The 27,374-nt window shown below is 47.9% G+C and overlaps 1 protein-coding gene across 4 annotated transcripts; it reads left to right on the top strand.

The window, feature by feature from the left end:
- The first annotated feature begins 1,368 nt into the window (after positions 1-1,368).
- Positions 1,369-26,678, top strand: MTF1 (metal regulatory transcription factor 1). Of its 4 annotated transcripts, none has more exons than XM_063140504.1 (11): positions 1,369-1,423; positions 2,331-2,797; positions 12,112-12,350; positions 12,839-12,970; positions 13,748-13,821; positions 14,273-14,406; positions 18,974-19,051; positions 19,499-19,601; positions 20,213-20,745; positions 20,944-21,007; positions 21,785-26,678. In XM_063140504.1, the coding sequence occupies exons 2-11, from the start codon at positions 2,381-2,383 to the stop codon at positions 22,225-22,227; spliced, it is 2,217 nt and encodes a 738-aa protein (XP_062996574.1). In that variant the 5' UTR covers positions 1,369-1,423; positions 2,331-2,380; the 3' UTR covers positions 22,228-26,678. The 4 variants fall into 4 exon arrangements, with proteins under 4 accessions (XP_062996574.1, XP_062996573.1, XP_062996575.1 ...); XM_063140503.1 differs by having other exon boundaries at positions 1,383-1,446; XM_063140505.1 differs by lacking the exon at positions 1,369-1,423 and adding an exon at positions 1,937-2,072.
- Positions 26,679-27,374: the final 696 nt, after the last annotated feature.

Below are 27,374 nucleotides of genomic sequence, written 5' to 3' on the forward strand. Positions count from 1 at the left end.
TCCTTGAGGGATGGTGAGGTTCCTGTAGCTATGAAAGAAGCAGGTGGGGAGGTCCTTGTTGAAGAAACCATATCTAGATTGCATGGTTTCAGAAAACATCAAATTTGCCATTATTGGCAAGGTGATGGTGGTCTGGTCTCCCAAGCAGTGTTGGATGATACTGATGATTTAGAATTATTCCAATCAGGTTTCAAATCTACTTATGGGACGGAAACAGCCTTGGACTCTCTGACTGATGACTTACACTGGGATGTGAGGAGTGCAACCCTGTCGGTTCTTTTCGACCTCTCAGCAGCTTTCGATACTATCAACCATGGTATCCTTCTGGCTCGTTTATCTGGGTTGAGCTTAGGAGACATAGTGTTAAAATGGTTCTGGTCTTTCCTGAAGAAGAAGGTCTTAGAAAATGGTGCTGGAGTTTTGCTTCACCCCACGGCCACTTGCCTGTGGGGTGCTGCCAAGTTCCATCCTGTCCCCCATGCTTTTTAACATCTACATGAAAGTGCTGGGGGACGTCATCAGGAGGTGTGGGCTGAAGTGCCATCAGAATGCAGGTGATACTGAGCTCTACCTCTGGTTTCCATCTACACATCCCAGGGAGGCTGCAGGACTCTTGGACCAGTAGCTGAAAGTTGTCTTGGGTTGGTGAGGGTAAAGAAGTCAAAAATCCAGACAAGGCCAAAGTACTATGGGTTGGGAAACCAACTGCTCTGGATGGAAGTTTACAACTGGCCTTAAGAGGGATTGCATCCCCCTAAAAAAACCAAGTGTGTAGTCTGGAAATGCTCATGGATCTCAGGCGGCCGTGGTTCTCAGGGGAGCCTTTCACCAGCTTAGGCTGGTGCGCCGGACCTAACTGGAGAGGACGGGACCTCGCCTCCGTCATCCGTGCCTTAGTGGCGTCCAGGCAGGGCCGCCCCACCGACCGCGCGCGCAGTCCTTTGCATGCTCCGCAGCAGCAGGCTCGGGAGGGAGGCCGGATGCTCAACCGTCCTGCAATGCAGTGCCGCCTTAGGTGCTGCCGGCGGCTGCCGCGGCCCCCCCTCCGTCGCAGGCGCTTGCGGGAGGCGCGGATGCCAGGCCGCGCGTGGGCTTTCCAGCGGGGGGGGGGGGGGCGGCGGCGGCAGCGGCGGCGGCCCTGGCAGTGGCACTCCACCGCCCGCCGCCAGGGGCGCCCGCCCGACCGCCCACTCCAGCCCGGCCTTTCGGCCTCTGGGGTGGGGCCGGAAGGGACGGCATCCCGGCGTCCCCTGCGCCAGGCGGAAGCGCAGATGCCTGCGGGAGCCCCCGACGCAGCGAGCCAAGGGACAGGCGGCCGGGCGGCCGGATGACCGCGGGCGCTCGGACTGCGCGTGGCGGCGGGCGGGCGGGCGAGCCATGGCGCCGACGCGGACCGGCCTCGGCCCGCCGCTGGGAGGAGCCGGTGAGGCTCGTTCTTCTCCCCTGGTGAGGCCGGCCCCGTGCTCCGCCTCTCGGGCCGCTGCCTGCCAGCCCTGCCCTCCACACACACCCAGCCGCCGGCGAGAGTTGCTAGGGGGCGGCGCGGGGATGCCCGCCGCCCCTGCCGCGTGTGGGGGGCGCCGGGACGGCCCGGCAGCGCGAGCAGCTGCCGGGGGACGGTGGGGGCGCCAGGCCGCGAGCCCTGCCTCCGCTGAGGCCGCTTCCAGCCTCCTCCCGAGCCCCTCCAAGGCCGCGGCGGGCGACTCGTGGCCCTCCGGGTGTGTTCGGCTTCCGACTCCAGGCAGCCGCCGCCATCATGGCCAGTGGTGAGGGTGATGGGGATTTCAGGCCAAGACTTCTGCAGGGCCACAAGTGGCCCTCCCGGCCGGGGCCGAGGCCGGGGCCGGTGCCGGTGCGGTCAGCGTGCCTGTGTATTAGCCGCTGGAACTTTCTGGATCTGAAAACTTGACTCAGGCCTATGCATGGTTATTGCTTGAAAATCTGAGGCTGTCTCCTATGTATTTGAAATACGTTGGTTTTTTTAAAAAAATTAAACAATCAACAACCACCACTTGCTGTGTCAAATGTCCCAGGGGAAAGGGGTGAACTCTCACACTTGAGTACAATAGCAGGTGAGGTTTGGTTGTGATTATGTTATCCTAATTTGTTTTTATTATCTGAAAATAACTTTTCTGCAAAGTGCCCAAAGCGACTGTACAATGTTAAAAAAATAATCATCAGCAAAAGATCACCTAAACCAAATGCAACCTCAAAGAACGTAAATAAAAGTAGATCCTGGAAAATAATGACGCTTATTGGATGTTCAGGGCTTCTGCTTCAGATTTGACCTGACTCTCCTCACCATGCATTCTATATTATTCTCTTTACAGATGAGTTGTCAAGTGTTCATTTTATGAGTCTACCTGAATTCCACTAAGCCATGGGGGAAAACAGTCCTGAGAATGTCATCTATTACAAAGTAGAGGAAGATGACTTGGCCCAGGATAATAAACTGTTGAGGTGGGTCGACAAGAATGGCCTTGTCCCATCGCCATCCAGGACAGTGTATGACAGGACAATGGTTCTCATTGAACAAGACCAAGGACCACTGGAGGATGAGGAAGAGGAAGAGGAAGGGCAGTGTGGGGACCATCTGCCTTTTCTACCTGATAATCATGAGGACAGGTTTATTTTGATAGCTGACCATGAAGGAATGTCCCAGGGTTATGTGCAGCACATTATTTCTCCAGATCAGATTCATTTGACTATCAATCCTGGCTCAACGCCCATGCCTCGAAACATTGAAGGAGCCACCCTCACTTTGCAATCAGAGTGCCCGGAGACCAAGCTCAAAGAAGTAAGTAGTAGACTTTAATCTGACTACATTATCCTTTCTGGATGCCTCTTGTCTGTCTGTCTGAACTTCTTAACACAATGTATTACTTTTTATGTTGCTTTTAAAATCTATGGGGTCACTTTTGGATTTCATCTTTGTTCTAAGATGCATGAAAAGTGAAAGTATGGATTTCTTGTTTTGCATTTGTTCTTTGGGGTCAACAACTGCCTTTCCCTAAACTTCAGTCTGCATCAGAGAGGAGGTACCTGAGCTTCCAAACTGATTCTGGATGTTTTCACATGTTCCTTTCCAAGACAGGCTTGTGGAATGCAAGTCCAGGGTTACACTTCCATGCATCTTCAGGTAAAGGAAGATTTCTGAGGTGCACAATTGTGTCTCTTCAAAGTGAGATGGAAAGCAGGCTTAAGATTCCCAGTAAGACTCTTACGTTTTTGGTGTGATATGAAGCAATGCTTTTTCTTTTATAGCAGACCAGATAGTCTTGACCACTCTCTCCATAGTAAGTTGAGTATGGTCATGGGTGGGCTTTCACTTCTCTTACGTGCTGTTTATCCTCCTTGGGAATTTTCACAATACTGAAACAGCATAATTTATTTATTTATTATTTATTTATTTATCATACTTATACCCCGCTCCTCAGCCAAAAAAGGCTTACACTTAGCAAAAAAGACAGTCCCTGCCCTCAGGCTTACAGTCTAATAAAGACATGACACACAAGGAAAAGGAGTCAAGGAGGGAGGGAGGGAGGAGAGAGAAAGAGAGAGAGAGAGAGTCCAGCAGGAGCAGGCCCCGATGTTACTTCTGCCTGCTCCTGTCCCCTCGGTCCTTCTTCTTCCCCACAGGGCCAAGATGGCAGTTTGCCCTGTGGGGGGGGGGGGGGAAGAGTCCAGCAGGAGCAGGTCCCGATGTTACTTCTGCCTGCTCCTGTCCCCTCGGTCCTTCTTCTTCCCCACAGGGCCAAGATGGCAGTTTGCCCTGTGGGGGTGGGGGAAGAGTCCAACAAGAGCAGGCCCCGATGTTACTTCTGCCTGCTCTTGTCCCCTCGGTCCTTCTTCTTCCCCACAGGGCCAAGATGGCAGTTTGCCCTGTGGGGGGGGGGGAAGAGTCCAGCAGGAGGAGGCCCCGATGTTACTTCTGCCTGAGCCTGTCCCCTCGGTCCTTCTTCTTCCCCACAGGGCCAAGATGGCAGTTTGCCCTGTGGGGGTGGGCAGAGAGTCCAGCAGGAGCAGGCCCCGATGTTACTTCTGCCTGCTCCTGTCCCCTCGGTCCTTCTTCTTCCCCACAGGGCCAAGATCTTCTTCCCCATAATGTATGCTAAAACAAGGAAAATAGTTATGTGACCTGTATAAATTAGGGTTGCCTGATTTCTCCGTTTTTAAATACTTCTGTTAGTCACAGATTAGGGCAAAGCCAGTGAAGCCCTACCCTCTGACCACTGGAAATTTCTAGCTATTAACAGTTAAGCAGACATTTATTGCCCATGATTTCAAGTGCACATCCTTGGCCCAGAAAACCACTATTTAGAAACTAGAGAAGTTGAATTATACACTGAATACTACAACAACACTCCTGCAGAATAGCTGGGTATATTCAAGCCTGAAAGTAGTTAGGCTAAACTATAATGGAGAAAAGCTCCAAATTGTCCTGATACTACTTCATGGAGCAGTGGCAGGGAAAGGGATACTTAGAGCAGGAATGGGGAATGTATGGCTCTCTGGGTGATGATGGATTGCCCCGGTCAGCATTACTAATGGCGAGGAATGATGGAAATTCCTATCCAACAACATCTGGAGGGACAAAAGTTCTTCATCTCTGCTTTAGAGGCACAGTCAAGAGACACTCCTTGGCTTCAGATAGCAAGAACAAAGCTTCAGTATTGGTGTGTTTCTGAAAATGGGTGGGAGGTAGAAGATTTATTTCATCTATCCCTGAACAGTACAGAAGCAGGTGGCACTTACAAAGTTCCACAGAAGTAAATATGCCATCCACCTTTGATTATCTGTTTGCATGTTAGGCTGCAGTCCAAACATTCTTCAGAAAGGAAGTGAGTGGTTGCCTTATTCACAAATCCTAAACTGAATTTTCCAACTACCTACTTTCAATTTCTTTCCATAGAATAGTGTTTAAAATGGCAAACTCTCTTTAATTCTCTATTCATGGAGCTGCAAGAGTGACTATGCCTGTTCTGGGCATGGTTGATCTTGCAATCTTCCACTGAGGTGCTGCTGCATTCAGTTGCATCCTTCCCAGTGATGGGCAGCTCCTTTTGCAGCTGTTGTGTGGTCTGTGCTGCTCCTTGGTTCCCTGAGGCTTTTTGGACTAGATATAGAGCAGATGAATTTTCTATCAGGAGCAACATGTCCCTGTGGAGCGGGAAGACTTCAGTTAACAAAGCCACACAAGTGGATTTTCTCAAAATGAGCAGCTACGATACTTTCCTGTGGCAGTGAGCAAGGCATGAAGGCTAGAGCACATTGGAGGAAAATTCAGGATGAATCTGATCGAGCACAGACTAGAATCCAACTGGAGACCTACTTTATAATGGTGAAGGCAGCTAAGTAAGCTCTGCCATCATCACAACCACACAGAATAGAGTGCCAATGCTTTTTTACACTGGGCCTGTTCGGATGATATGCTATACCATGGTTAGGCCACTAACCCTTTCGCAGCAAATGGATAGTGAGTGTGTTTAAACCATGGTTATTTATTACATTTTATTAAATTTCTATACTGCCCCATAGCCGAAGCTTTCTGGGCGGTTTACAGAAGATTAAAACATGAAACATTAAAATCGATATACAAAATTTAAATCATAAAAACAGACAATATCCATTTGAAAACAACTTTGAAGTCTCAGCCAGACCTAAAGATAGATCTGGGGTTCTGTAGCCGCCTTGGTTTACCCGACACGCTAAGCCATAATATTCTAGATAGTGTCACACTCCCCTTGAACGATAGATTCGCCATTTGGGAGTGCTCCTTGGTCCTGCCCTGTTCTTGGATCTTCAGGTGGCAGCAGTGAAAAGGAATGTGTTTGCACAATTACATCTAGTGCTCCAGTTGCAACTTTTCCTCATTCAGACTGTTCTGGCAGCTGTTATCCATGCCTTGGTTACATCACAGCTAGGCTATTACAGTGTACTCTTGTCTTAAACTAGGGGCCTTGTTCAGCTAGCACTCATACACTAAATAGATTCAAGGATACCAATATGACTCAAGCCCAGTTGAGCGAAAGTATGATAGTATTGATGGAAAATGGATGCAGAGGATAAAAGCAAAGAAAGCTTACATATCCTTAAGTCTTAGTTCAGTCACTCTGGTTCCCAGGGAAGTGATGGATGTGCCTAATGGGGCTGGGATCTGAGGAGGTGGCGTGCCTTCCCCCTCTCAGATGAGAACAGGGACCAGGCCAATTTACTCAGGATTTTACAGAGCAAGTCTCACTGAGTTAGAAAACTATCAGGGATCACGCCCACACTGCCCTCCCCCTTTACCAAGGCCTTTGCCTCTGGGAACAGAGAAAGGAGCATCCTTTATTAGGTGAGAAAGTTACAGACCGTGCAGAGCTGTGCAAAGCAACACTGCATTGTCTGTTAGTAGCAAAAGACATGGCCCTTCACTGTATGTGAATGCAGCTATGAGAACAAAGTCTAACATCATAAAAATTGCCAACTGCTCTAACAAATAAGTGTAATGCCATTAACTATTGCTTATGACTCTGGGCAAGTTCACACCTAATGCCTCAGTGTTGTTTTGAAACCAAATCCAATGAACTCCACCCGTGGAATTTTCAGAGATCCTATATGCAGTTATCATTAAACAATTAAAACACATCATAGATCGTTAAGGGTACACATACTGCTAGGCTGTTTAAATTTTTTGGTAAATGAATTCCATTAATCCATTCACAATGTCATACTGTTCCAGAGATTTCTGTAAGATTATTTTTCTCCTTCCAGTAAAGTACAGCAGAAAAGTTATCCAAATATGAATGATTAACCTATTAAACTAGAGATAGTTCACCTCACAATAATTTCATAATTATATATCTAAGATGTGTTTCTAATAGTATAACCAAATCAGTATTTTTGATATAATTGTAAAACTAATCTGAAAAATTGCTATTCTCAAAATGAAACCTTCATCTGGTTGTAAATATTAAGATTATCCCAGCAAGAATGAGTCTTTGGTAACTCTGAGTTGTGTAAAATATAGCGAGGAAGAGTGCACTTTTTTTGCCGGGGGGGGGGGGGGCAGGGAGTCATATGATTAAATCAAATCTTTCTGAGTAGTGATTTAAATCAAATCCACCCTGCTGCTATCAGTTAAGCAATTAAGATAATAGAATCCCAGAATAGTAGAGTTGGAAGGGGCCTATAAGGCCATTGATTCCAAGCCCTCCTCAATGCAGGAACCCACATTGAAGCATACCTGACAGATGGCTGCCCATCTGGAATGCCTCTAGTGTAGGAGGGGGCCCTACCTCCTTAAGTAGTTGGTTCCATTGTCGTACTGCAGTGAGGAAGGTTTTCCTGATGTCCAGCCAGAATCTGGCTTCTTGTAACTTGAACCCATTAGTCTGTATCCTGCACTCTGTGATGATCGAGAAGAGGTCATGGCCCTCCTCAGTGTGACAAACTTTCAAGTAGTTGTAGAGTGCTATCATGTCTCCCCTCAGTCTTCTCAAGGCTAAACATGCCCAGTTCTTTCAATATCTCCTCATAAGGCTTTGTTTTCAGACCCCTGATCATCCTTGTTGATAGATAAATGTATGAAACACTTATGCCAAATTCAAAGCAAAAAGATAAAGCAAGAAAATAACAATAATCAATGCAACAATGGAATAAAGCATAATACATAAGATTTCAAATCCAATGTTATGACAATGTACAAATATATCCCACCAAAGATTTTCAGTAAAAGTTTACTCTTGTTTAGACCATTTTAAAAATCTCATTCTCATCTTGACAGCATCACTCCAGCATATGCAGCATCCTTCAATGAACATTCAGTTTAGCTTGCATTTTCTTACATACAGTTCAAAAGGCAGCAGTCTTCATTCACCTCACTGAGATGGCCAGATCCCACATCTATCCTTGTTAAGATGTTTTCTACCCTGACAAGTCAGGGTACAACTTGGGAAGCTGCTGGATTGGGGTCTCTTCTTCACTCCACTCACGATCTGGCTCCGGTGGTACAGTTGGAGTTGCTCCCCATGATGTGCTCCAGATTTGCATTTGTCTACACCATGCTCTTTTCAGAGTTCAAACAATAGAGGGGTGAGTTTCTCATCAATCTCACACAGCGACAATCCACCTTTAATCAATGCCAAAAACTTGACTCTGTCAGGACTTGACTTCCCAGAGATGAAGCCCAGTTCACAGTAAAACCATTTATTGCCATAATTCCAGACAACAGATTTAAACCTTTGCAGCCCCAATAAAGATGTACAGATTACGTTTCTCAGCACACGAGTTAAACCAGGTTCAGTTCATGATCAGCAAAGCAAAATCCCCAAACAGTCGAGTAAAGAGCTGGCAGAATAAATCCCAATAAGTTCAGAAAGTCCAATAACACATAGGGAACCTTTGCAGGCTATCCAAGCGTTGTCTTCAGCAAAGACTATTGCTAAAGGCTCTTGCTTAAATATAGGGGAATGGCCACTAAGGTTCAGAATGGGGCATTCGGCCCTGGCAGGTGAACCTGCACCTTAGGCAACGGCTATGCCTCACAGGATGCCTTGACTCAGTCCTCTTTAATTGACGACACCATAAAGGAGACACTCCTGAACCACCCTCTCCTGGAGAGACCTCCTGTGGCCCTGTTCCCATGGAGGGCTCCCCTGGATGAGAAGCAGGGGCCTCCATCAAGGTCAGGTCTCTCAGCTGCGGACATAGGCTGAATCCGTGTCCTGCGTCTCTCCCTCCCTGCCCCCAGGGCTGACAAGCCAGTGGGAGGCCTGGTACAACTGAGTTCTCAGGCTCCCGGCTTCCCACACCTTGGCCTGATTCTGCAGCTTCTCCTTCTGTCAGACTCAGAGTTTATAGCACCCCCTGAAATAGGGTAAGGCACCTTTGTGACACCATTCACTTCTTTTTCTCCTCCATCCCTTGTTTAGTAGCTCTTTTTCAATACCGCACAACTGTCCAAGCAATGAAATCATTTTTCTCTCTGGCTGTCCCAGGGCAGTTCCAGAGAAGCAAGCAAGGCTCTTTTCAAATGTGGCAGCCACTATGTCTGAGTCAGAACTTCATGCTGGCTGTAAAATCCTTTTCATCTGGCTCCTCAAAGTTGCCAGAATAAACTGCAGCCTAAGTTGCCATAGGCAGTAACTGCCCAGCCTCTACTGCAACCTTCTACGACTGGATTGTTCTCTCATCCCAGTGCAAAACATTAAGGTATTGACCCTGCCCAGCAGTTAGAATCCAGTCCATTAATGTCATCATATCAAATTGAACACATTGCAAAATCTGATGAAGATTTTGCTTGTTAGACAAAACTCCCAACTTCTGCAATTCTGCTGAACTAAGGAACAAACCCTGTGGTTCCTGCTCCCAGACATAAGAAAGCCAAGTGCCTAGGTTCTCTTTCAGCAATCAATGACTTCATTTACCTAACTCCTGCAATTGAACTTAAAAGGAATCCTGCACAGTGCATACATCTGTGCTCCAGGGCCCCCCTTAGCTTTCTAAATCAGTGGATAAAAAGAGCCCTGAGGATGGATCAGACCAAGGGTCCATCTAATCCAGCACTCTGTTCACACAGTGGCCAACCAGCTGTCGACCAGGGATCCACAAGCAGGACATGGTGCAACAGCACTCTCCCACCCATGTTCCCCAGCGACTGGTGTATACAGGCTTACTGCCTTTGATACTGGAGGTTGCACTTAGCCATCAGGACTAGTAGCTATTGACAGCCTTCTCCAGGAATTTATCCAAACCCCTTTTAAAGCCATCCAAATTGGTGGCCATCACCACATCTTGTGATAGTGAATTCCAAAGTTTAACTATGTGTTGTGTAAAGAAGTGCTTCCTTTTATCTGTCCTGACTCTCCCACCAATCAGCTTCATGTGATGACTCTGGGTTCTAGTATTATAGGAGAGGGAGAAAAATGTCTCCCTATCCACATTCTCCATTCCATGCATAATTTCGTACACCTCTATCATGTCTCCCCTCAGCCTCCTTTTTTCCAAGCTGAACAATTCCAGCTGTTGGAACCTTCCCTCATAGGGGAGATGCTCCAGTCCCCTGCTCATTTTAGTTGTCCTTTTCTGTGACCACACTTAGAATACTTTACAGTTTTGTTCACCACACTTTAAAAAAGATATCGTTATGCTGGAAAAAGTGCAGGAAAAGGCAACTAAAATGAACAGGGGACTGGAGCATCTCACCTATGAGGGAAGATTACAACTGCTGGGATTGTTCAGCTTGGAAAATAGGAGGCTGAAGGGAGACATGATAGAGATGTACAAATTTTTTGGAGGAAAAGGCTATCATAGATCATACAATCATAGAATAGTAGAGTTGGAAGGGGCCTATAAGGCCATCAAGTCCAACCCCATGCTCAATGCAGGAATCCACCTTAAAACATCCCTGACAGATTCAAGCTGCCTCTTGAAGGCCTCTGGTGTAGCCCAAGACCTCCCTAGGTCATGGGTTCCATTGTCGTGCTGCTCTAACAGGAGGTTTTTCCTGATGTCCAGCTGGAATCTGGTTTCCTGTAACTTGAGCCCATTATTCCATGTCCTGCACTCTGGAAGAGATCCTGGCCCTCCTCTGTGTGACAACCTTTCAAGTATTTGAAGAGTGCTGTCATGTCTCCCCTCACTTCTCCAGGATAAACATGCCCAGTTCTTTCAGTCTCTCCTCATAGGGCTTTTCTATCAATGGCTACTAGTTCTGATGGCTAAGTGCAACCTCCAGTATCAGAGGCAGTAAGCCTGTATACACCAGTCACTGGGGAACATGGGCGGGAGGGTGCTGTTGCACCATGTCCGGCTTGTGGTTCCCTGGTCAACAGCTGGTTGGTCACTGTCTGAGCAGAGTGCTGGACTAGATGGACCCTCAGTCTGATCCAGCATCAGGGCGCTTCTTACGTTCTTAACCAGGTGTTCCATTTGAGAAACATCCCAGCTGCTAAGTGGTGATGAATGTGAAGGTTTTTCCAAAACAAAACATTTTCTGATGTTTCATTTCCCGCCAGGAAATTTTCCATTTTATATGTTCATTAGTAACAATGAATGGATGCCAATTACAAATACAAGGCTAGGCCAGCTCAGCAATTTCAAAGTTGTAATTAAAGTTTTTTAGATGATTATCCTTAGCAAACATGTGGGAGAATAGGTACATGTCATTGAAATGCATACATGTCAGACTGAAATGGAACTAATAAGTAGTAAAAATGAAACTGAAGGTGCTCCAACAGTCATGGTGGGAGAGAGTTCAAATTCACTGAAACAGATGAGCAGTTGTCAGCTTATCATTCACAGGTCTTTGGGTTGCTAAAATGTATTAGTATGTCACCAGTTTTCAGTACCTTTCCCCCCTTACATTTGAAGAATGTAATACTTAGACAATTGGAATACTTGTAAAAATGTATTTCCCTTACATTGTTTAAATGTAAGAGAAATGCATTTTTACAAGTATTCCAATACGTTCTACATAATATAAAATTTAAATCACATTAAGTGTGTTTAATGAAATGAGGCAATCTGTAAGATGACTCAGAGATGCCTGAGGGTGAGCGCTGGAGTGAGTTTTCCTCTCACAGTTTGGCACAAGGTTTTGCAAGGCTGCTGCTGTCCATGGAAGTGGCTGGCTTGGATTGCAGCGCCAGAGCGAGACTGGTCAACGGGTGCTTTAGGGAAGGCAGGCCGGCCGGCAGGCCCCTTCCTCCCGAGGGAGGGATTCCTGGGCTACGTTGCATTGCATTCTGTTTTCTTAACTTTTGCTATCTACCGAGAGACATTTGTTATTGGGAAGATTAAAAATGTAATAAATAAAATAAAATGAGTGTGAGGGGGCTGGGGGCAAGGTAGGCTAGTTATTGGATCTAGTCCTGTTGAGTTGTGCCAGCTCTTTGCTTCCCCTGGATTTAGCTGCTGTTTTTCTTGGCCTGGCTGAGATTTATTTCTCACGTTAACACCCTGCTCTCTCTTTCTCCAAGGAGCTCTCTCTTTCTCCACAGGATTTCACTGTGGCCCTCCAATATTTTTTCCCTCTCAATAGTCCTGTGAAGGAGGTTGGGCTGATAGATTGGCTTGCCAGGATTCTAGTGTGACGTTTAAATTGCATCATGTCCGTCTGTCTGACAGGTGAAGCGCTACCAGTGCACGTTTGAGGGCTGCCCTCGTACCTACAGCACAGCAGGCAACCTGCGCACCCACCAGAAGACACACCGGGGGGAATACACCTTTGTGTGCAACCAGGAGGGGTGTGGGAAAGCCTTCCTGACATCCTACAGTCTCAAAATCCATGTTCGAGTCCACACTAAGGAGAAGCCTTTTGAGTGTGATGTTCAGGGCTGTGAAAAAGCCTTCAATACACTGTACAGGTAAGAACAGGAGTATTCCATCCTTCCAGACTGTGAGCTTCTTACCTTCCCCTTCCCACCCTCCACCCCTGCCCCCACGCAGAAGAATTTAGTAAGATTCTCCTGGATAGAAACATCAAAAGTGTAAGCACTTCATTTACATAAATTATTTTCTAGTGGGAAATACTTTATTTTCCCTGCAACAGTCTCTCACATACCCACATCTATGCTTCTTAACTACTCTGAAGTTAATTCTCTGAGGTGTAGCTTCCCCACAGCCTCCTCTTATGGGCTGTGGCTGTATTTGATGGAGCTGCAAGGTTTGCAGGGGAAACCATGCTTCACCACCGGAAAGCTGGGCCATTTCTGTTTGCAGTTCCCTAGCTTGCATTTGGGATTGTGTCCAAATGGAGCCAGCTGTTTTATGTGCCTGTAGGAGTTTACGCTTTGTCCCTGTAGGGCGGGTCTCAGTCTGGCAGTAACGGAGAGCCCTTGTTCCCCATTTGTAGGTTAAAAGCCCATCAGAGGCTTCACACGGGGAAAACATTTAACTGTGAATCAGAGGGTTGCAGCAAGTACTTCACTACGCTCAGTGATCTGCGGAAACACATTCGGACGCATACTGGAGAAAAGCCATTTAGGTGAGCCTTTGGCGGGGGAGGGGGAGCAGGGGGGATCTTGGGCCACTGGCCAAATACTGTGCAGTGCCCTGTGCTGGATCTCCTCTCAGGCAGTTTTGGGAGTTTGAGCTATGGCTCATTTTGAGATCCAAGGCTCTCTGTGGAAAGGCCAGGCATTCACCCTAGCCTTTGAGCTACGCATTCCCAGACTTCCTCTTCCTGATTCCACAGTGTGGTTTGCTAATTGCTCAGGAGGTAGAGTTTCAGCATCACCTACAGATTCAGGACAGTTAAAAGGAAGGACTTCTTACAGTTAAATTACAGAATTCGCTACCTCAAGACTAGAGATGGCCACCAAACAGAGGCAGTAAGCTGTTGCACTCGTGTCCTGCTTGTGGGTTTCTGGCTGATAGCTGGGTTGGTCACTGTGTGAACAGAGTGGTGAACTAGATGGACCCTTGGTCTGATCCAGCAGAGTTGTTCTTATGTACAAGTTTTTCCTTTCTTGCGAAAACTCAAAGGCACAAGAATTCCATCATGCCTTGAAGCTAGGCCCAGTGCTGCTGCCCTGGTCAGCCCCTGACCTCCTTTTCAGTGAGCTACAATGAAATTGCAAGGGCTAATATTCTGCTTGTCTCCTTGATTTCTTTCTCAGTGATACTGCCCATCCGGCAGAGGTTTCTACCACTCTGTGTGCAGATTAACACCTGTCCTACTGCTGCAGTAAGAAGCAAAACGTATGATTAGAAGTGGCTTTTGCAAGAAACTTCTTGCTGACCTCTTCTCTTTGCTCTGTAGGTGTGATCATGATGGCTGTGGGAAAGCCTTTGCTGCAAGTCATCACCTGAAGACGCACGTCCGGACACACACCGGTAAGACACTGGGGACAGGTGGCTTTTGAAATTTGTTTGTGACACCAGGAGACCAGAAGCATCTTTAGCATTGACACAGCCTAGGCTTTGCTGGTTGGGGATGATGGGAGATGGAAACCCACACACCTGGTGGGTACCTGGTTGAGGAAGGTGAATGTAGCCACATGGCCCAGATGTTGGATGCAACTTCCAAAATGGTAACTGGATTGTTAGGTGGTGTTGATTCAACATTAAGGGCAAGTTAAAATCTTAGTAATACTGAAAACAAGCCCATGTGCTGGCAGTGAGGTCAAATGCAGAGGTGTTGGAACGTGTACACTAGCATCTCGCACACAAAGGGCCTTGCAATGCACATGGGAATACAACTTGGCCTCCGCCTAGGCATCAGCTGAGCAACGAGGAACTCATAGACTGCTGGATTTGTACAAATCTATGGGTTTTTTTGTTGTAGGTGAGAGACCCTTCTTCTGTCCCACTAATGGTTGTGAGAAGACCTTCAGCACACAATATAGCCTCAAGAGCCACATGAAAGGACACGAAAATGGCCCCTCCTACACTTTGCTCTCCAACAGCAGCCTCTCTGAGGTGAGCGCCTTCCAGCCCAGTTGAAGAAAGTGTGACTAGATAGCATGGTGTGCTCTGCTTCATGTGAAATGTCTACAATATCTGGAACTTTTCCAGAGCACCATTTTTTTAATTTATTCCTTTAAAAGATCTATATTCCACCTTTCTGCCCCTCTTGCAGTTGACATAAATAGGAATATCCACTCCCCGGCCTTAGATGCTGATGGTGGTGTGACTGTTTCAAAGTGCTCCTTAGGCATTTTGCAGGTGAAATTGTACAATGGGGAATGGTATCCAGCAGAACTCTCTGCCATTGAACCAGATAAATTATCTGAGTAATACTTACCAAATCTTCAAAATATGGTATACAGTAATGCTTTAACCTTGTCACGCTGGAATTTATGATCTTATGGAAAATCAAAGGTGAACGTAGTCAAGTACGTACCTTGGATTTCAGGAAAGCTGATTTTAATAATCTTTAAATGTTAGGTGGGATTCTGTAGCTAGATATATTAACAGAGAAAAGAGACCAAGGTGGCAGGGAGGTGTCTAAAAAAACCCAATGTGGCTGCACTAAAAAGCATAGTGCTGAGCTGAAAATAAAAAAGGAAGAGGTGGAAGGAAGCTCAGATCACCAAGGGACAGTGCAGGTGTGGAGCTCATACTGGTAGAGTCAGTGTCAGGAAAGCTCAGAACAAGGTAGAGCAACAAAAGGGGCTTTTCAAGTATATTTGAAGCTAAAGGAAGGAAAGGGCTCAGTAAGGAGGGTGAAATGCCAGTGGGTAACAAAGAGAAGGCAGAACTCCCTTTTTGCCTCCATTTTCTTCCCAAAGGAGCATTGTATGCAATCTCAGAAAAGTATCATGAATGTTGAGGATTATAATGCACCACAATTCAAGAAGGATGCAGATAAGCTGGAGGGGGTTCAAAGGAGGGCAACCAGGATGATCAGGGGTCTGGAAACAAAGCCCTATGAGGAGGGACTGAGAGAACTGTGCATGTTTATCCTGGAGAAGAGAAGATGGAGGGGAGACATGATAGCACTCTTCAGATACTTGAAAGGTGGGGGCACAGAGGAGGGCCAAGATCTCTTCTCCATCATCCCAGAGTGCAAGACACAGAATAATGGGCTGCAGTTACAGGAAGCCAGATTCCAGCTGGACATCAGGAAAAACTTCCTGACTGTTAGAGCAGTACGACAATGGAGCCAATGACCCCCAGGGAAGTGGTGGGCTCTCCCACACTAGAAGCTTTGAAGAGGCAGCTGGACGACCATCTGTCAGGGATGCTTTAAGGTGGATTCCTGCATTGAGCACGGGATTGGACTTGATGGCCTTATAGGCCCCTTCCAACTCTGCTATTCTAGGATTCCCAGGCCGCCTGAAAGAGGCGGTAGTGAGAGCACTCCTGACAGAATCTTCCCTGGACCCTGATAATCTTAATAACTATAGGCGAGTAGCAAATGTTCCATTCCTGGGCAAGGTCCTTGAGCAGGTGGTTGTGAGCCAGCTCCAGGCATTCTTGGATGAGACCGGTTATCTGGATCCATTTCAGTCGAGTTTCAGGCCTGGGTTTAGGACGGATACAGCCTTGGTTGCCCTGTATGACGGCCTATGTCGGGAGAAAGACGGGGAGTGTGACTGTTGATTCTCCTTGATCTCTCAGCGGTTTTCGTTACCATCGACCATGGTATCCTTCTGGGACGACTGTCCGAGTTGGGAGTGGGAGGTACTGCATTGCAGTGGTTCCACTCCTACTTGATGGGCTGGCTCCAGAAGGTGGTGCTTGGGAGACATTGCTCAGCCCCGTGGATTCTCCAGTATGGGGTTCCACAGGGGTCAGTCTTGTCCCCCATGCTGTTCAACATCTACGTGAAACCGTTGAGTGCGGTCATCCAGAGTTTTGGAGTGTGTTGTCATCAGTATGCTGATGACACACAGCTTGATATTTCTCCTTTTCATCTTCATCAAGTGAGGCTGTGGATGTGCTGAACTGGTGCATGGCTGCGACAATGGACTGGATGAGGGCTAATAAACTGAAACTCAATCCAGACAAGACTGAGATGCTGTTAGTGGGTGGTTCTGCTGACTGGATGGAAGGTGTTCAACCTGTTCTGGATGGGGTTGCACTCCCCCTGAAGAGTCGTAGCTTGGGTGTTCTCCTAGAACCATTGCTGTCACGGGGCTCAGGTGGCCTCAGTGGCACGGAGTGCCTTCTATCAATTTTGGTTGGTGCCCAGCTACGCCCCTATCTGGACAGGGATAACCTGTCTTCAGCCCTGGTAACCACCAAGTTAGATTACTGCAATACACTCTGCGTGAGGCTGCTTTTGAAGATGGTTCGGAAGCTGCAGCTTGTGCAAAATGCAGCTAGAGTGATAACAGGGATCAGAAGGTTCGAACATATAAGACTCACTCTGGCCTGCTTGCATTGGCTACCTGTATGTTCCTGCCTGTATGTTCCATTCAAGGTGCTGGTTTAAACATATAAAGCCTTACACGGCTTGGGACCACAATACCTGATGGAACGCCTCTCCCAACATGAATGGATACTGTTGTTTTTATGTTTCTGATGGTTTTTAAATCTTGTATACTTTTTTAATGTTTACTATTTTTAACTGTTGTAAACTGCCCAGAGAGCTTCGGCTGTGGGGCGGTATAGAAATGTAATAAATAAATAAATAAAATAAACCTACCCATACACTGCACTCAACATCAAAGGTCCTCCTCTGAGTGTCTACTCCGAGGGAAGCTTGGAGGACGGCAACAAGAGAAAGGGCCTTCTCTGTGGTGGCCGCCCAACTGTGGAACAACCTCCCTGAGGAGGCTCGCCTGGCGCCAACATTGTTATCTTTTCGGCGCCAGGTCAAGACTTTTCTCTTCTCCCAGGCATTTAACAATATGTAAGTAGCCTGGGTTTGTTTTTGTCTGTTTTTGTGGTTTTAAATTGTATGTTTCTGTGATTTAAAATTTTTGTATATTGTTTTTAAGTGTTTTATCCTATGTTAACCGCCCAGAGAGCTTTGGCTGTGGGGCAGTATAGAAATGCAAATAATAATAATGATAATGATAAGGAGTTGGTCAGGAGATAACCGAGCTCCCATAAATGATCTCAGGTCTTTGGGGTCAGATGAATTGCATCCTAGGGTACTAAAGGAACTTGCTCTTGGAAGCTCTATCTATCAGCCCTGAGAAACCCTAGCGAACGTGTGGGGTGCAACAAGGCTAGATACGGCCAAATGTCTTCCAAAAGGGGCGAAAGGATGATCTAGAAAACTCACTTTGATACCAGGGAGAATGCTAGAACAGATAAAGCAGTCTGTATGCAAGCATCTTGATAACAATGCCGTGATTGGTAGAAGTCAGCATGGATTGGTCTGTTATAGATCCTGCTGGTTCAATCCTTGGAAAAACCTTTGCCTGAAACCTGGAGAGCCACTGCCAGTCAGTGTTGACAGTACTGGCTAGATGGGCCAATGGTGTGATTTGGTATAAGGCCGCTTCCTCTGTTCCCCTTGAGAGAAGAGATGAGGCTTGATTGGTTATCCTTTCCTTCCCCCTTGGGTTTTAGTCTGGAATTGCTGCCAACTCCAGTTAGCAAAGATGATGAGATAACTGGATTGGCATTCTCCTACTGAGTGACTTTGCCTATCTTCCTGTATCGCCATGTCTTTTGAATTTAAGTTAAATCATTTGAACAATAGTACTTAAACTTCCTTGGAATCTGAAACAAGACAAGGGACACTACTAGCCAAAGCAGGGATGATCAGTCGCTATGGCAACTGTGGTGTGCACTGACCTTCAGTCATTCCGTTTTGAAGTTTCTTTCTGATGCAGACAGTCTTCCTCCTTAAGGGATCAGTGGTGTTTCTGAATTAATGTTTTACAAAGAGCCAGAAGATGGATTTTGGCTGGAATCCCTGATCGCCCTCACTGAATGTTCCTAAAGCATTCTGGATCTTACCCTGCTTATAACTCGGGGGCGGGGAGGCAGTGGCCTTTCTGGTGTTGGATTCCAGCATCTCTGACCATTGAACATATTTATTTATTTATTTATTTATTTATTTTATTTAAAACATTTATATCCCACCCTATATCATTAAGATCTCAGAGTGGTGTACAGATAAAAACATACAATATAAAACAATAAATATACACAGTTAAAAACAAATTAAACCATGATCCAAGTTAAAACAATATATAATTTAAAAGCAATAAAGTTGGGGTTCAGCCACATCTGGAGGTGCCTTTCCCCCCATTTATTTATTTATTTATTTATTGCACTTACATACCGCCCCCATAGCCAGAGCTCTCTGGGCGGTTTACAGAAATTCTAAAATTGAGATAAAAACAAGTATACAAAATTTAAAAATTTAAAACACAGAACATACATAAAGCATTAAAAACCGTTAAAAAAACTAAACATGTAGGTGATTAAAATGTGCAGCCATATGCCTGGGCAAAGAGGAAAGTCTTAACCTGGCGCCAGAAAGACAGCAGCGTTGGCGCCAGGCGAGCCTCGTCAGGGAGATCATTCCATTCTCAGTGGTACGCAGCTTAACGCAGGGCATCCCTCTCCTTTCGTGCAGGACACAAACCACTCACTCTGCCTGAGCGACTTGAGCCTCATGTCCACAGATTCGGAACTGCGGGATAATTCAAATCCAGTAAGTATCTCTTGTGTGGGATTGTACAAGAGGCAGTGTGGAGCATATGATGGTCTCGCCATTTCTTTGGATAAGGACTTGTGTTCTCATTTTCATCAGTAAACGTCTTTCTTGCTGATGAAAGCAAGCAGCTTTGGTCTGTCTGAGCTCCTGTGAATTATTTTATTTATTTATTTATTTATTTCATTTTTATACCGCCCAATAGCCGAAGCTCCCTGGGCAGTTCACAAAAATTAAAACCATTCAAAGTATAAATCTAATAGTATAAAATACAATATAAAAGCAGCAGTGCAGAAATACAAATTTAAAACAGCAAAGTTAAAATTGAATTTATAGACTGTTAAAATGCTGAGTGTGCTCTTGGGCGTTCTGTCCCAGTATGTGTAGGGCTGGCATTGCCACCAAGCTCAGCTAACTAAGGGCCTCACTGATTCTTCCTTTCCCTAGATGCCTGGACAGGACCTGAGTACGATCTCACCAGCAAGCATCTTTGAGTCCATGTTTCAGAGTCCAGAGCCTCCCGCAAATCAGGAAGACTCTCCGCACACAGGTATATGTACTCTGCATCACTGGGTCCTCTGGCCTATGGATGATCTTAGAAAGAATAGGGACCCTCAGAACTGGCGAACTATTCCGAGGCTTAAGAACTGCATTGAGCAGGAGGTTGGGCTCGATGGCCTTATAGGAGCTGTGGCTGAGTTCACATGGCACGACAAACCACCCTCCGAAATAAACCACGAAGGTTCTTGTCCAAACAACCCACGGCGAGCCCAGCAGACGGTTGTGCTTGCTATGGCTCCTCCTTCTCCCTTGGCCCTTCGGCTGGCTCGGCCAGCAGAATGCGTCTTGTCTGCTACCAAGCCCCCACCCCCATTCCAAACAACTCTTATACTTTTCTTGTACAGAAATAGGGCTGGAAATGTTTTTTCTGAATTTTCAGTGAATGTGTGCAAAAGCCTAATAATAATGATGATGATGATGTTTGCCTTGCCTGGATCCTTTCATGTTTGAGCTGTCAATCATACAAGGTACAAGGTACGAGGGTACACTGTGTATAGGCTGGTTTGACAGCTGGTTTGACAGGACTGTCCTTGACCACAGCCGGCTCAAGTGCCGCTCGGCATCTCCCCAAGAGTTCTCACCGTGCTTCTTGTTTGGCAGATGCCTTGACGGACGATTTTGGTGGTGATGCAGACCCAGCCCCTGCCATCCAGCCCCCTCCAGGAGAGGCTGCTCCTTTATCCCTGCCACTTGTTCTACAGCTGGGCATCTCTGAGCCTTCTCCCCCGGCACTGCCCCCTGACCCCACTGGTACTCAGCAAGCAGCATATGGATCCCCTGCCACTGTCCTGCAGTCCCCAGAAGTGCCTGCTTCCAACAGCACACTGTTTGCAGCCAATCCTCAGGATTTCCTGCAGCACGTTCAGACTCCTACGCAGCCCGTTGGGACTGGACTTCCTGTGCTCACAGGCGCAAGCCCTGTGCGGCCGGCAGGGGGTGCTGCAGAGGTCCTGTCCGGTGGGGTTCAGCCTGTGCCTGTTGGAGGGAGCTCTGTGCTGGCCAGCAGCCCAACTATCACCATCACCCCATCGCAGAGCGCAGCCATTCTCCAGTCCAGCATCGTCATGGGGGAGCAAAACCTCCAGTGGCTTTTAAATGGTGCCGCCAGGACGCCCCAGAACCAAGAGCAAATGGTGAGTAACATCCATCCCATGCTCCAGCACATGAGACGCTCGCAAAAGGGGCTGGCTGGTCAACCAGAGTGGGCTGGGCTGGGTTGGCACATTGCCTGCCAGGGTCTGTGACTCTAGCAGCATGGTTGCTGCAGCCAGGATGGCTCTGCCTTGCTTTCCAGAAGGCTGATTGGCTGATCTTTTGTCCTCTTCCTAAAGCCACAGGCTCCAGTGGTGGAGCAGGTCTTCTTTACGACGGCCCTGCCTGTTGCAAGTAATGCAGGTAAGCAACACGTCCTGGGGTCAGGTCTTCCTCTTCTCTCATGGCGCACTGGATGGGGCATTGGCATTCCCACCAGGTTAGCCTGATTCCTACCCCAGAGACGGGCATGCAGACCCAAAGGACCCACTGGGGAGTGGGGGGGACGTGCTGTTAGCTTCCTTTTTCATAGTGGGTTGATGCTTCACAGGGGAGGGATAATCCACTCCCCACAACTCCTCAATGAGTGAAATCCACCCCCTTCCCATGTTCATAGTCTGTGTGTGCCCCCCTCCCTACAAATGCCTAGCAGGCATACTCAGCTCTAAGCGAAAGAAAAAAGATGACAACACCCTTTCGGTGGGAGAGGTTGGGACATGGGAACATCCACCCCCGGGTTCATGAGGAACAGCAGAGGAGCCAGAGAGAATTTTAATTTCCCTCTGAGCAGGAAATGGATGCTTGATTATGCATTCTTCCGAATGCTGTGGCTGAGTGAAGAGCCGGGAGACTCAGCCTCCTGTGTTGGTTGCATGCCTCTTTTGAACGAGGGAAGCCTGCAGTGGTCACATGGCTCACCCGGGTTGCTCCACAGCAGGTGCCTTCTGCTGCTGCCGGCACTAGGACCAGGTGAACGGCTTATGCAGGTGTTCTGCTACCTTGGGAGCAGGCTGGCAGCCCTTTTCTGCTGCTGAGCCCTTCCCAACCATGGCTGCCACTCTTACCATCTGCGTTTCTGTGGGGAAGTTGTGGAGGACGGATGGGTTTGCCTCTGAGCTGACGGGGTGTGTTTGTCTTCAGGAAGCTCCGTGCAGCAGATTGGCCTGAGTGTGCCCGTGATCATCATCAAGCAGGAAGAGGCCTGCCAGTGCCAGTGTGCCTGCCGGGACTCGAGCAAGGGCAAAGCCAGCAGCAGCAGTAGCAGCAGCAGCAGCTGTTCCTCGCTTGGCACCAAGACCTCGGGGGAGCGTCCTGCGCCGGGGCCTCAGCCTCCAGCCTTCCCTGAGGTTGTGGCCCCCAGCACCTCCTCTGCTGCTATCCTCTCATCATCGTTGCCTCCTTCTTGCAAGCGCAGTGCTCTGGTGGGGAACCCGTCAGGCTCACAGAACCAGTCCCTAAGTGCCATGGATGTCGCAGACTTTCTCTCCCTTCAGAGCCCTGAGACCCCCTCCCCTCTGACTCCCATTGAAGCTCTGCTGCAAGGGGAGGAAGAACTTGCTCTGGGCAGCAGCTTCCCCAAGTGAAGCCCTCCTACCTGGCCCAAGGGGATGGAGGTTGAAGGATGAGCAAGAGCCTGTTGCTCCCTAGAAGCTGGGCCCTCGCCCTTATAAGGTGAGGCCTGTCCATAGGGAAAAGGCAAAGTTATGTCTGAATGGCTGGCTGCACTGTCTTGTCACTTTGGCTCAGGGTGACACAAACGCAGGCATCGGAGTCGTCTTGAGTGGATTTGGGCGGCTGGCTGCTCTCGTTGCACCTTGCTTTAGTGGTGATGGAGGAGGAGACGGGGAGCCGTGCTGGTGGCACGTGAGGGTGTTGCAGCTCCGTGGGGTGTCTTCCGGTCTACGTGTGCACTATTTGTATTCTTATACTGGGGGGAGGGGGAGGAGATGTTTATGTGGGAGGAGTGCAGTGGCAAGGGGGCTCTCGTAGCAGCAGCTGCACTTTGCAAGGTGGGCAGCTGGGGAGAGGTGGGCCTGGGCCCCACAGGGGCTCACTGTTTTACTAGCGTTCAGCGTGCTGCAAATACAAGGCGGGCAGATCATCCCTTCAGAGTTTGCACAGGTGCAGATGGACTTGCTCCGTAGTAGCTGCTGAGTTTCTGTGTCTTTTGTAGATATGTTTCTTGGCAGTGGAACGCCACCCTCTCTGCCATGCGTCAACATGGGTGTTTACACAAGTTCAAGGGCTCAGAGGATTTGCACTGTTTCAGCTTTCCCAAAACCACTTGCTCAGCACAGCAGCTTGTGGCACAAAAAGGCGCCCCTACAGGCTCAGCAGACTTTGGCTCTGTGAAGGTATTGGTGTGGATCAGGTGGAGCTGCTCCTGCATCCCACCAGTTCTGGCAGAGTGTGCCCCTTGAATGTGCGACACAATCCCGCGGCTGCTCCGTGCTGTGGTGCCTGTAGAGCGACTCCCTTCCTTGGCAAAGAGCTGGTGCTCAGCCAGCTAGGCCTCCCACCCTTTCCAAAGCCTTCCTCTTTTTTTTCCTGCCCTCAGCCTGCTGCAGTGGAAAATGCATCCTTTTGTATCTTCTAACTTACTCAGGGTAAAATCCTAACAGACTCTCCTCCATCCAGCAGCCTGTAAGGGTTTGATAAATCTCCTTTGTAATGTTTTATTTATATGCCATTGTTCATGTTAAAAAAGAAGTGAACAGCCTTCCCCAACCTGTTGTCCTCCTGAAGTGTTGGACGGCATCTCCTGTAGATTGCAACCTGCATTGCCATTGGCTTGCAGTTATGGGTGTTGCAGTCCCACACACCTGAAAGGCACCAGGCCAAGGAAGGCTGCCCTACATAGTGTTCTTCCATCAGTCTGGATTTTGCAGCTGCTCCCTTGTTCTAGGAGGGTCTTCATTCATTCACTGTGTAGCTTGATATTTGTCTAATAGACAGTAGCTGTGAGGAAATGTCTTGCATGCAAATAGGCAAGCAGGGTGGCCATGGAGCTGCTCCTTCCAGGAATTATTGTGGGCAGGAGTGAGACGGGGCAGTGCTGGGGCTGGGAACCTTTGGTCCGTCGGTCGGTTGGTCTGCCTGCTACGGGGAGTTGGGAATGTGCAGCCTCAGGGTCTTGTCCCAGGTCCTGCTGCAAGTGACTGCTGACCTTCAAGGAGCCTCCCCGGAGCTCTGAGTGTGATGGACCTCGGCCCCTCTTGGGGACTGCCTAGCTGCTTGGTGCGTGCTCCCCGCCCTCTACACCCTCAATGACTTTGGCAAATAGTAGGAGACACGGCCTGGACTGAAGTGGGAGGGCACCCTATGGAGGCAGCCTGTCTTGCAAGGCAGCTGCTCCTTCTTTCTGTAAGCGTGTTTTGGCTTGGTTTTCTCTGGCAGGGCTGCACATGGTGGTGGAGAGCAGAATAGGGCCTTGGGGAGCATTCTTGCAACACCCCAGTAGTGATTTTCACTATTGCTCCTAATTTTATTTATTAAGTTGGACACAAACCTGGACTTCATGAGTCCCCCTTTCCCTCTCATGTGCCGATGAGACCAGCAAAGCCAGAGGGCTCCTTGATGGGGCCTGAAGCGGCCACCACTTGGGCAGTCAGGACACTCGTGTTAGACTGGTCTGCCGGTGAAGTGGGAGCAGCCTTGCCTCTGGGACAGCAGCCCCCTGCGACTTCCAGGCCCGGCTGGTCTTGCTACTTGCTCAGCCGCCTCTGCTAGGGGCTTGGGTCTGAGCACATGGTTATGCTAAGCAGCTGGGACGTGGGTAGCAACTGAGGACTTCTTTCTGGCCCAGATGGAGAACCTGCCGGGGTGGAAGTCTGATGCTTTTGCTGGAAGCTGCTGCTGGAGTCTAGAGAAGGGAAGTATTTTGCTACGGCTGCTCCATTGACACATGCTGGGCTTTAAAATGCACTTTAGTTCTCTTTAAGCCAACTGCTGCAATTTCATTTGTAAATAACTTCACAAAATTTATTAGGGTGTTTCTGCCGCCCCCCTTCTTTTTGCTCTGAGTAAAAGTTAATGTGGGTGTGCAAAAGGAAGAGCACTTAACCTCAGTGCAATATGTATAGCTAGAAATGGTGTCCACATGTGCGCTGTGTGTGTGCCCGCGCGTGTGTGTGCGCATGTGACTGATGGATTGGATGTGGGAACCAACTTAGCTGTGCCACCTTCTGAGTTACGCACCTCTAAGTAAATGTCCAGTCTATGCAAAATTCCATTAGGAGCCTGAGCTGCATGGAATCAAGTTAGGTCACTCATGTTTCTGCAACAATTTTGGTCCCTGCTCAGATCCAGTGATAGGTTGTTACAGCTGCCATCCTTTTCTCAACTCCCCACAGAGGGAAAGGCAGACTAGGGGAAGGAGACATGGCTGCCGTTTCATGGCATGTAGCACCTTCTGGAATGGATCTTCCTGATCTTCTGGATGTCACATTCCTGCCTTACTTTACAGCAAGGGACTCTACGCCAGAAGTGGGGAAACCTTTCAGACAGTGTTTTTAAAGGATTTCCCTTCTCCTCTTCACCTTCTCCTAGAACATGCCAATCGTTGATCTGTAGATGCAAATGATTCAAAAAAAGAAGCTGCTCTTGAGAAATTGGGAGACAGAGGAGGTGGCAGCGCAACGAGAAGGTTCCTCTTTGCAAAGGCCATTTGGCTTGGGGTTAGATGCTACTCTTTAATGTTACACTCTCTGGGTTAGTTTTTTAATTGGGATATTCATACCTTTTTCTAGAAATAGTGTCTCCAGTTTTGTTTTTAATACACATCCCCTGAAGTTGGGGAGAAGGCTGACCTTACAACTTCTGCATTGTTTATTGTTGTTTCATTCTACAGTTTGGACTCTGGTTCTGCACTGAGAAATGCCAAGGAAACTGGATATTTATGTAGGGCATGCGTGTCTGAGTGTGCATGTGGAAATGGTGTGTAACCCACATTGTGTTTTTAGTGGTGTGCACGCTGGCCAAAAATGGTTTCTATGCAGTGGACACTTTCAAGTAATGCAGTTTATACTTAACATGTGGGTGTTTTGGCTTTTAGTTCTCCCCCTCCCCCAGTAAAGCCCAGGGAGACATATATTTTTCTTTTTGCAATTTGTTAATTGAAATTGCTCCTGCCTTTGCTCTGCAGTCTTCTCTTTCCAAATGCTAAGCTACTGAAACAATGTGGGGAAACAGTAGGCGCTGCCATTCTCCCTAGCAATGGTCTGGACTTGGGTGGAGGCAGATGGTAAGGCTCCATGGGGTGTCCATTTAAGGATTTAGCAGCCCCTTCCTACTTTGGACTAACAGGAGGCATAACAGGAGGTGGGTATCTTGCATTGCCCTTGAAAGAAAGGGCAGGCTTGTGGATATGTCTGCTTTTGTTGGACAGAGAAGTGTTACCAGCTACGAATACCACACATCCATGAGATGGCAGAATTCAGGGGAAGATCCCTTAGTTGAGATGGGGGTTTTCATGCCCCTTCCCACACTGGAATGGGGGAGGTGGAGACCCTCAAAGGGCCTCAGCTAACTTTTGCAAAGGGTCTTTCTGGGTCCCTCCTCCCAGCCTGGAACATCAGCTGAGCACCTGAGTTCCTTCACGGTGTTGCCTGGGGAGAAGCGCCAAGAGGTGCAGAACTCGGTCTCCTGTTGCTGCATGGATCTCCAGTGGCACACGAGGAGTGAAGGGGAGATGATTCGAAGTTGCCAGTTTCTCTCAGGAGTACGTGTGTTGTGTTTAAGCAAATTTAATTTAATTTGAAACATGGGAACAAATGTCCTTGCATTGAGTGATGTGAAGATGTGTTACAGGTACAGTACTTCCAAAGGAAGAGCCTCTCCAAACCCCACAAGCATAAACATGAATTTGTATTTTTGAAGAATGTAAAATGTGAAATAACAGTGTTTGCTTAAATGCTACTTTTTGTATAAAATTAATATTGTACTTTGAAATACCTGCAAGGAAGTGGAAATTAATTTTTTAATTGAAAGCAATATAACACCAATGGGTTCTAATTAAATGCTTATTTAAACCTGGTGCCTTTTGGAGAAATACTTTCTGAGATACAAGGAGATACAAGGGAAGGGCTGCAACTCAGTGGCAGAGCACACACTTTGCATGCGGTTTTGGCTATATGATCTGATGCATTCTGGAGAGAGTGACAAAGCCTTAATGGATTCCAGGCACTAAAAAGCAACTGCAGCTAATTTTCATGTAGTGTGCATAACCCTCCAGATTAATTCTTTTTTTTCTCTCTTTTTTGGCATGGTCCTGGTGGTGCCTGTGTCAGAAGCTGAAATATGTTTCAGAAGCTAGCACTGGCCAAAAGCCTGCAGGCGTTCTATTGTGGCAGGGGTCCTCAACACGGTGCCTGCTGACCTTTTGCTCTCTGCCCCCTTCCCCCCAAAAAATTGAAAAAAAATTGGGCGCCATGTTCTCCTTCCTGGTCCTGAACCTGCTGCTGATCAGCTGTTTAGACGACAGGAAAAGAAAGCAAGGCAAAGGGGTAGAGAGAAACAATGAGGTAAAGAGCTGGGGGAGGCAAAACAGCAAGAATCAGACTGCTGGTGCTTAACTTAAAATGGTGGCAGAAGCAGCTGTTCAAACAACGCTGGGGGAAAGCCAGACCTAGCAGCTGGGAAGCAGGCTGCTTTGTGTTAATCAGCCTTCCTCAACCTGGGGCGCTCCAGATGTGTTGGACTACAACTCCCAGAACGCTCCAGCAACACATCT

The sequence above is a fragment of the Elgaria multicarinata genome, chromosome 13 (assembly GCF_023053635.1).
Source record: "Elgaria multicarinata webbii isolate HBS135686 ecotype San Diego chromosome 13, rElgMul1.1.pri, whole genome shotgun sequence".
NCBI lineage: Eukaryota > Metazoa > Chordata > Lepidosauria > Squamata > Anguidae > Elgaria > Elgaria multicarinata.

Coding starts and splice junctions, on each gene's coding strand:
- MTF1 (XM_063140504.1), top strand. CDS start 2,381: ATGGGGGAAAACAGTCCTGAGAATGTCATCTATTACAAAGTAGAGGAA. Junction 2,798..12,111: donor CGGAGACCAAGCTCAAAGAA/GTAAGTAGTAGA, acceptor TCTGTCTGACAG/GTGAAGCGCTACCAGTGCAC. Junction 13,822..14,272: donor GCACGTCCGGACACACACCG/GTAAGACACTGG, acceptor TTTTTGTTGTAG/GTGAGAGACCCTTCTTCTGT.